Source organism: Asparagus officinalis, chromosome 7, assembly GCF_001876935.1.
Source record: "Asparagus officinalis chromosome 7, Aspof.V1, whole genome shotgun sequence".
In the NCBI taxonomy this organism is placed as follows: domain Eukaryota; kingdom Viridiplantae; phylum Streptophyta; class Magnoliopsida; order Asparagales; family Asparagaceae; genus Asparagus; species Asparagus officinalis.
The window spans coordinates 118,605,210-118,615,211 of NC_033800.1; the positions used below are offsets into that span (position 1 = coordinate 118,605,210).

The 10,002-nt window shown below is 33.2% G+C and overlaps 1 protein-coding gene across 1 annotated transcript in view; it reads right to left on the reverse strand.

The window, feature by feature from the left end:
- Positions 1 to 3,980, reverse strand: part of LOC109849076 — a 14,210-nt gene extending 10,230 nt beyond the window's left edge. The window contains 4 exon segments of the mRNA XM_020418863.1: positions 1 to 1,064; positions 1,292 to 1,576; positions 2,905 to 3,076; positions 3,793 to 3,980. The exon segment at positions 1 to 1,064 is cut by the window's left edge and continues 4 nt beyond it. Of these exon segments, the coding sequence (XP_020274452.1) occupies positions 1 to 1,064; positions 1,292 to 1,481 (1,254 nt within the window). The 5' untranslated portion in view covers positions 1,482 to 1,576; positions 2,905 to 3,076; positions 3,793 to 3,980.

Genomic DNA, 10,002 nt, shown 5'->3' on the forward strand with positions numbered 1-10,002 from the left:
TGCTTGCTGAAAATTTCCTGATGTAGCAATAGCATTCTGAAGCAGGCTTTTCCCCTGAAACCTTTGCTCAGAAAGTGAAACACCATCCTGTAAGTTGCCTTGATCAGGAACTGCAGATTGGTCACTCTGGAAGCAATTAAATGCAGATAAGTTAGTTGATGGGTCTTCCACCTGGTTTACTACTGGCGAGAAATCCTGCGGAGTTCCCTGTGTTCCTTGGAACTGTGATTGATGGTTCAGCAAGCCCTTTGTGCTAGCAACAGGAGTACCAAAGAAAGACTGATCAGACTGCTGTGGGGGGAAACCAACATCTCGTACTGCTTGACCTTGATCACGTGGAAACATAAGCCCATTATGAATTCCTTGCATGGATGTTCTTTGCGCCCAATTAGTATTCCCAGAAAGAAACATAGGAGAGCTACTAGGCAACCTTGAGTCACGTCCAACAAGCTCATTCGACCACATGTTATTAGATGGATGGTTAATAGGCATGCCACAAAGAATAGCCGGACTCTGATTGCTGCTTGCCTGTCTTCTAACATCAGACAGTTGGCTAAGTGAATTCTGCTGGCTTACTCCTTGTTGCAGCTGCATTAAATGCTGCTGCTGTTGCATCTCTTTTAACTGTTTATACAACAAGTGTTGTTGCCATAATTGCATGTCATTAACCTTTTGAGGCTGGATCGTGGATGCCTGTGTAATTCCCGTGTTTTGGTTTCTCATCATCTGATGACCACCAAGGAAATCAAAGTTAACATTAGCTTCGGTTGCCTCGGGTCTATCAGAACTTTTTGTCAGTGCAGAACTACACCGAGGAACATTACTCTTTTGTGATCCAAAGGAAGAGGAGCTTCTCTGCGTTAAGTTATTACTATCAGAGACCATAGCATCTCCCTGAAAATCTGCCTGAGCAGACCCTGTCTGAAGACCTTGAGAACCATGCATAAAGCCATTCAGATTCAACTGTTGGTTCCTTAACAGGCTTCTGTTAAGGTCTGCCTTCTGCAGTGAATTTGGGCCCAAAGGTGTTTGTACAGACTGCAAGCCAATTCCTTGCTCAGAACCTGTTACAACCAAATCAAAGCATAGCTGCATAAGTTTACTTGCTCAATTTTAGCTACCAGACCAATTAATTAGGTTACATGTTAAAGATAGATTATCTTATTCTGCCACCTCTTCAGTTAATGTTGGCTGATTATGGACACAAATGAATGTGACCATTTAATCTTCAATCTGACAAGCTGACCTATCACATGTATTACATAATAATTGTAGGGGGGGAAATATGTACCTGAAAACTGGGGTGCATAGTTCTTCGAATTAAAAGCAAGCGCCGTTCCGTTCTGCCTGTGGATACTGACCCATGGATTGTTGTTCAAAATTGGCCAAGAACCATTTCCTACTTCAGATTGATGGCCCTGGGAGGAGGTGTCTTGATCAAAGAAGTTATGGATATTTTCAGGAATCTCATTCTCAGGCATAGATAGGAAACTCTAGCCACAATGAAAAAGGCTTTGATACTAGAATGAAGGCTAACAACAAAAAAGTATATACAAACTTCAGGAGCCCCTACGTCCTGAAAAAAGTAAAAATAATGGCCAGTTACAAAACCAAGAGCGAACATAAAATTTTCTCAATTCACTGAAACATATAAAGGAGGCAGTTGCATTAAGTACCAGTACAATCTTGATAGTAAATCATTACAAATCTCACCTACATAATCAAAAGTTTTAACACTAATAGTAACTAAATCCATTCTTATGTCTGTTAGATAGACGTCAAAAATTTTATTGTCTTGCTTTCTGCAAGCTGGTTTACTCCCTTAAAACTTTCCATCCTGTAATGGACTGAGTAGATTGACAAACATTAGACAAAACAGCATAGAAGATAAGAATCATGTGTCTGAGGTAGAAGAAATCAAAAATAGGAATGTCTTCAATTATGAAGTTAACAGGAACCACAAAAGATTGATATTTCTTATTTAAAATAAAGGAAAGGAAAGGAAAGAGAGGACTAAATCAGTTCTGAGAGGAGAAAACATAAGCTTTTTAAACGTGACACCAGTTCTATCATCAAGGACGTAAAGTCCAGAGTACTAAACTTGAATGCAAAAGCATCTGCAGCTAACCTTCAGCCAAAAATCCATACAACTGTAATAGCTTGTAGCTCATGGATGTTCTACACTAACGATAAAATTTGATTGACCCTGTTTTTCCTTTAAGAACCATGTGAAGTAAATTGATAAAAATAATCATAGAAAGTTTTGTAAGGTCTTTTTGCATAATGCAACCAAATGAAATAGCAGACTGACCTACTGTTACCCAATGCAGCATGCGCTACTTAACAGAATTGAAACAGAGGTGTAGCTTTGATGTATGACAAGAAAATTTCATATTTCTATATCGCTAAATGATACAACTACGAGAAATGGAGATAGAATAAACAGCAATTGACTGTTGACACTTGACACCAGATAGATACAAATCTATGAGAGAAAGTACCAGCTCCAACACTTTAATCCCTAGGAGTCGAAAAATTACTTCTTTCTGTTGATTGATGGGACATCGGGCTACTACTCAACTGGCCTTGTTTTGAGCCTAAGTTCTTCCATATATGTGACCGACTTTCATATGGGAAGCAAACATTATTGCCCAAAACCCAAGTTGGTGGGTACAAAGGAATAGTTCTTTTAAAAACATCAAGCTTCAAAGAAATGTAGCATAAATAAATAAATGTTATCATCGAAGGCATCCTCACCCCCAACCCTCGAACACACACAAAGAAAGAAAAAGGAGGGTCATAACTTTACCCCGAATCTATTTTCGACTGACCTTAACATGAAAAATTAATTAAAAAAACCTGAAAAATCATGTCATCGTGTCTACTGGGTCTGAAGCAATAAACCTTTCTTGTTGTTATCCCGCATTATCAACAGAACAGCTTCACTGTAAAGCAAGTTGATAATTTAATGATTTCAAATCATCCTCATTCGTTAATAGACATCAAAAATTTCTAGGCTGCCTAAAACTGAGCTCAGATGCCAAACGATCACTGAAGATCATGAAATTTTGACAGCCTGGGAAATGCAAGAAGAAAAAAATTAGAAGTTCTGAAAGATGACAGTCAAATAAAAAAATTGAAAAAGTTTCTTAAAACTTAAAACAGAAACACATCATTAATTGTAAACGATAATATATATGGTCTTCAATAATAGAGGATAAACTTTTTCAGTAAAGCTCCAACTCTAAACAAAATTCATGCACCCATTCAGGAACCAAACTACAAAATGCAAAATCTGCAAAATCTTAAGACAGGTAACCTTTCCTAAGTTGCAAAGTACTAACTCATGCCGCCTAAATCTACGAGCCCATTAATTCCAACAAAGTCACAACACACACCAACATAAAAATCTCATGCACTCACTACAGAACTCAGATACTACTTAAGAACAAGAATCACAGAAAAACTTGCATTTTACCTCTTAACCTTAAAATAAATCTACAGTACAACCAACAAGCAAAACTTTTCAAACCCTAGAATCAAATATCCCATTTCCCCACTAATCCAGCTAACAAACCATCAAACCAACCAACTCTTCGAGTTCCCCACACAAAAATTACCCAAAAAAAGCATCAAATGCAAGCAAACTCCCAATTCCCAAACTCAATTAACCCCCAAATCGGACAAAATCAGACTGAAAACCGAACACGAGAAAAACCCTAGAAAAACCCACCAACAGAACAGGAGACCATCGATCCACTGAAATGGATTGCAGAGTTCGAGCTAACTTACTCGGATTCCCTCAGATTTCCTCAAATGGCGACCAAAATCGATCCCCAGATCAACAACTACGTTCGACTCCTCCTTCAGCGCTCCACTTCTAAAATTAGGGTTAGGGTTTCGACGAGATGCGAAAAGAGAGAGAAAGAGAGAAATTTTTTTGGGAGTTTTCGCTGCAAAGATAAAGTGATCGAAACAGTGCGAAAATTTCAACGAACAGAGAGGAGAGAGAGAAGAGGTAACTCGGTTCGGGTCCGAGCCTGAGATCCGACACCCGAAGCTGGGAGGTTCGGATCAATTAATTAAAATTAAGTTTTATTTATTAACGCGGCGGAAAGCTAGGAGAGATCTGAACCGTTCGTTTTCTACTTGTTAGGTGCGTGGATGTTTCGCGTTAAAGAGGGGAGATCGCAGCCGTTGGTTGGGTGATTATTTTGGGAGAGTTGTTTGGGATCGTTGATGGGTTGTTTCTAACGGAGGGATAACGGACGTTGTAGATTTGGGAGTTTTGGGCTGGGCTAACTTGGTTTAGGCCTATCTTTTATTGCCCACATCATGGGGTCGTTTGGTTGGTTCCCTAAAAATCAAGAAAAGGAAAAAGGCACATGAAAATTAATAAAATATTATTTTTATTCATTTTTATCCTTAAAACTCATCATAACATCTAATAAAATATTATTTTCATCCCACAACTCATCTCATCTCTCTTAAAAACAAACCAACCATAAGAAATAGGTCACATCATCCAACTCATCTCATCTCCATCACATCTCATCTTTAAAAATCACTCACATTATCCAATAATATGGTGGCAACTCAACTCATCTCATCTCATTAACATTTTATTTCCACACATTTCCTCTAAGGGCCTGTTCGTTTGCCTTAAAAAAAATGGGAAATCAAAGAAATGGAAAATGAAGAATTGTTTTGGAGTGTTCGGTTGGCTAAAAAAAAAGGAAATCAAAGAAATGGAGATGAGATGAGATGAGTTGTCACATTATTATTGGATGATGTGAGTGATTTTTTAAGAAAACTAGTTTTGATGTTGTTCGGTTGGCGAAAAAAAATAAGGAAATGAATTATAAGAAACCTATTTCCTGTAGTTTTCTTGTTTTCTTTTGTTCGGTTCATTCTTAAAAATAAGAAATGAAATGAGATGAGATGAGTTGTCATTGTATTATTGGTTGATGTGAAGAAAGATTAAGAAATGTGTTTTCATAACTTTTTGGGATGAAATGGAAGAAATGAAATGTTAATGAGATGAGGTGAATTGTTATAATATTTTATTCGATGATGTGAGTGATTTGAAATAATAAAAAGAGATGAGTTGAGTGATGTTTGGATGAAAATAATATTTTATTAGATGTGATGGATGAGTTGTTAGATAAAAATAATATTTTATTAGATATGGTGGATGAGTGGTTAGATAAAAATAATATTTTATTAGATGATGTGGATGAGTTGTTGGATGAAAATAATATTTTATTGGATGTTGTGGGTGAGTTTTAGGGATGGGAATGGAAGAAATTGATTATTTTGAGATTTCCACCATTTCCATTTCCATTTCTTGCTTTTCTGAAAACAAACGAACAGGCCCTAAAAAACTAGGAAATCGATTTCCTTAAGTGTGAGTCACATCATCCAATAATATAATGACAACTCATCTCATCTCATCTATTTTCTTATTTTTATGAATGAACCAAACACAAGAAAAGAACCTATTACAGGAAATATGTTTCTTATAATTTATTTCTTTTTTTAGCCGACCAAACAATCTTAAAACAAATTTTTTTAAAAAATCACTCATATCATCCAACAATAATGTGACAACACATCTTCCATTCTTTGATTTCCTTCTTTTTTAGACAACAAAACAATTTCAAAATAATTTTTTTAGAAATATGTTTCCTATTCTTTGATTTCCCTCTTTTTTTAGGCAAACAAACAACCCTAAAATCTAAATACAAGGTTGAAATACCTTTTAATCGTGGGCGACCCGATCCCGATTCAGCATTGTGTAAAAAATATAGGGTAATTAGAAAATTTAAGTTTTGGATGTAATGCATTTATAAAAATGCCTCGGGGACCCAAAAATAGGGGACCCTGAGTGGAAGAGGTGAGGTGTCGCCTCCCTATCCCGTGATGCACTGTTCGCCTCTCTGTCCCGTGATGCACTGTTCATGAACATTGCACGGGACAGGGAGGTGATACCTCACCTGTCCCACTCAGGGTTCTCTATTTTTTGGTCCCTGTAGTAGCACTCATGCATTTAATAATCTACAGCGTTTGTTGTTTATTACGATCTATTTTCACAAAATGGTGTTAAATTCACCACAAAACCCTCAACTTTGGAGGATTTGCACATAAACTCTCGAACTGTTATTTTTTTAATCTCACCGGGATTCTGTTTGAACTATGGGGTAATGTAACTGTGACTTTTAAACTTTTCTTTGCGGACTCATTCCTATGTATTTTTTTTTTTTTTGGGGGGGGGAGGGGGGGGGTTATGTCACATGAAAATGTCAAAGACTTAAATTTAGAGGCTTTTTCTCTCAGAAGTATTTTAGTTTTTTATTAATAATATGTAAGGGATCAGCCGGTCTGGTGAGAAAAGGTAAATGCTTTAGCGTGGTTTGTCAGGCACCCTAAAATTTGGGGTGTTTTGTGAGATAAAAATGCAGGGGGTTATACGCAAATCCCTAGTTTTTTAAAATTAACCCTTTTTCCTGTTAGATAAAAAAGTAATGTAATTCTTGAGTTTTTCCTACATCACTCATTTAAATCTTTAAAATTTTTAAATTAGTCCTTCAAACCACTAAAATTGTTATCTATTCCCTCAAATCTTATTAGTCATTTCAAATTAGTCTCTTCATTAGTTCCTTCATCTAGATTAGTAATTTAGGTTGGGTGAGTTGCCAATTACACATGGTGAATTATATTTCTACCATCAAATGGTTATTCCTCTCGTAGAATTCTAGAAACTTTTAGGGGTTGTTTTGTTTATGGATTGCATCTTGATGCATGTTATTTTTGCAATGATTGCAATGAATATTGAAGATGATTTACATGGGGTATAAAAAATGCAAACCAAAATTTATTTGGTTGGACATGATTTTTATTGCGGGTATGTGATTAAAATAATAGGCTCGCCTAAAATCATCATGATTTTAAGAGATTACATTTGATGCATCTATTCCACGTACATGAAAGATACCAAATAAATAGCTTATCTAATGAAAATCTAGGATTTTAAACTTGTGACTTTCATTTTTCAATGCAAAAACCACCAAATGTGTAGAAACAAACATCCCCTTAAAGAAAGTGTTTACACGAGTATAATAAGAATGATTCCTTTAAGAGAGAGAGAGAGAGAGACGTGTATAAGAACTCAGGTCTAGAGTTTAAACAAGTTAAACTAACAAGTACATATTTAGAGCAACTTTTAGAGAGAGAGAGAAGTGTATAAGAACTCAGGTCTAGAGTTTAAACAAGTTAAACTAACAAGTATATATTTAGAGTAATTTTTTTATAGCTAAATTATTTAGAATAACTTAAGAAGAGGGGTATAATTGAAAACCCAGGACAAAAAATTACCTTAATTAAAAAAATCCCACGAAATTCAACGGCAACTAAGCTAAAGGGACTAATTTGGAATGATTAACTAGCAGTTGTGGAACAAAATAGCAATTCCAAAGGTTTCGGGGGACTACTTTAAAATATCAATATCAGAAAAACCCAAATGTAAAGGCTTAATTGCACTTAAATACCATGTAGTTTCCTCTAGTTTGCACTTATATGCCGTCACTTGTTTTTTATAATATTTATATATCCTAAAGTTTTTAAATTTTGCACCTATATTTTTTTCACTTTCTTTGGCAACATTCATATACCCAAAATTTTTAAAACTTACACTTAAATATCCTAAAGCTATATAAATTTGCACTTAAATACCTTTAGTCATGTAAACTTGAGTGTACATACATGCAAGTATTAAAAACTTTAAGACATACAAGTAGGGGTGCATTCTGCTCGGATGTGGCTTAGATATGATACTTGCCACATTCATATCTCCTTACACATCATAGATATGAATATAATTACAGATATACCTCGGTAAGAAAAATTTATATCCATAGGGATACAACTGCGGATATAAATGCACATATATAAGCGGATTTGCATGCGAAAAAAAGGATGTGAGAAAATTAGATAATATTGAAAAAATATATTCTATGTGGACAAAAGTGTTATTTAATATGTTTGTTATATTTGAAAAGCTAAGATTACACATATTGATAATCAACATTAATCTTAAATCTATAATCTATAGAATAAAACTAGTGCAACAGTATGATTGATATATATTCGGATATTTCGGATACAGATCCCGAGATTTCACTACAGAACCATATTCATAACCATATCTTATTGGTTATATATTTGAGTAACCATATTCGTATACTAACGGATACGATTACGAATATTTCTTCACATACGAATACAATTTATCACTCCTATATATATATATACTAGTTTTTACACACGTGCAATGCACGTGATTTAATACCATGAGTATTTTTGGCAGTTTGTGCTCATTTTTTCTTTAAACTCTTACATCCCGATTATTTTTTTATGTTTGTTTAAATGGGATACACCTAATTTAAATTTTCATGTTGATATTTGAATTGACAAAAAACAAATATAATTTAAAAATAATTTGAATTTTTATATTATTTTTGACCGATATGAAACTAAGCTTTATTTGAGAAAGTATAACATTGCAAAGTGAAAAATATTAAAATAGTATTATACAAGGAAGGTGAATATTTAAAACCAATATGGGAAAATTATTGATTTAAAGTATGTTAAAACGATGCAAAAGAGAATATGAAGTTTATTCCTAATCATTGATAGACTTCATAAAAAAAATAAATTAAAGATTAATACTAACTCTAGTATACTTTTATATGATAAAAACATCCACATAAGAATATAAAAGTACTGAAAAAAATTCATGAAACTCCCTTCTAAAGATTCCTAATTTCACTCAAAATAATTAAATTATTCTATAAAATATTCATAAAATATTGTTTTTATTTCTTCTATTTTATTTTTTATTGGGTTAAGATCAATCCTTCTTCAGGTTTATCATTTATTATTTCTCGGACAATTCTAGAGTATTGTCTTCATCATCTACATCAATTGTGACATCAGGCTAATTTTGTATTTTTTATGCTATTATCTTTCATGGGCTCGTTAATTTTTTATCATCTCATTTAACTTTACAAAGAAGTCAAATGTACTTATGATGTTCAACACAAACTGCTCAAAATATAGACTTTGATTTTTTTCTATTTCAATGAGAATAAATATTAATTTCATATATATAAAATTCTTTGTGTTCCTAATTTATTACTTAAATAAATTAGAAGCTATCTCTTTATTTTCCTCTAAAATGAATTCTTCTGATGTGCATCCAATAAGAATTTCTGTTATTTCAATAATATTACCTTTGCTCTATCCCTGTCATTTTCCATAAAGATCTAAACTAAATACCTGCATTATTCATTACCAATTTCTCTTAGATTATAATATTAATATTTAATTTGAAGAACACAGTATGGAATTTATGAATACTTACTAATTTTTCTTATGTCTTCCATGGAGATTTTTTCTTTGATTAGGATAAAGTTATTAAATTATTTTTTAATGTAACTCATTCAGTGCTTCATTAATAGATATGTCTTATGTTAATGCCAATTCAAGTGATTCATTCACGTTTTCTAAATTTTAGATTTATTTCCATCATTTTTCCATTTGTAATGGAAATAACTCAATTCTTTTAAAGTTATCTCTAAATATTCTAATAGTTTCTTCATATGTAATTTCTTGTATTCTTTTACCCTATAAATATTATTAACGTCAAAGATTAAAGTTTCTAAATTAAAATCAATTAGTGCTAAGGTATAATATTATAGTGTTTTATCATTTCTATGGATTTAAACATCTATCAATTAATGTTACGAATGTATTTTGGCTACCCCAACTTATTACTAAAATTATATAAAATTACTTTAATTTATATAGTGCCGATAATTTTTAATCTATAATATTTTTAAAAAATTTATCCATTAACCGGATGTTTTTAATCAATTCTTATTGTTTTTGTTTACCAGTATCAACTTAGACTATTCTTAGATGCTGAAAATGGATAGTAAATCC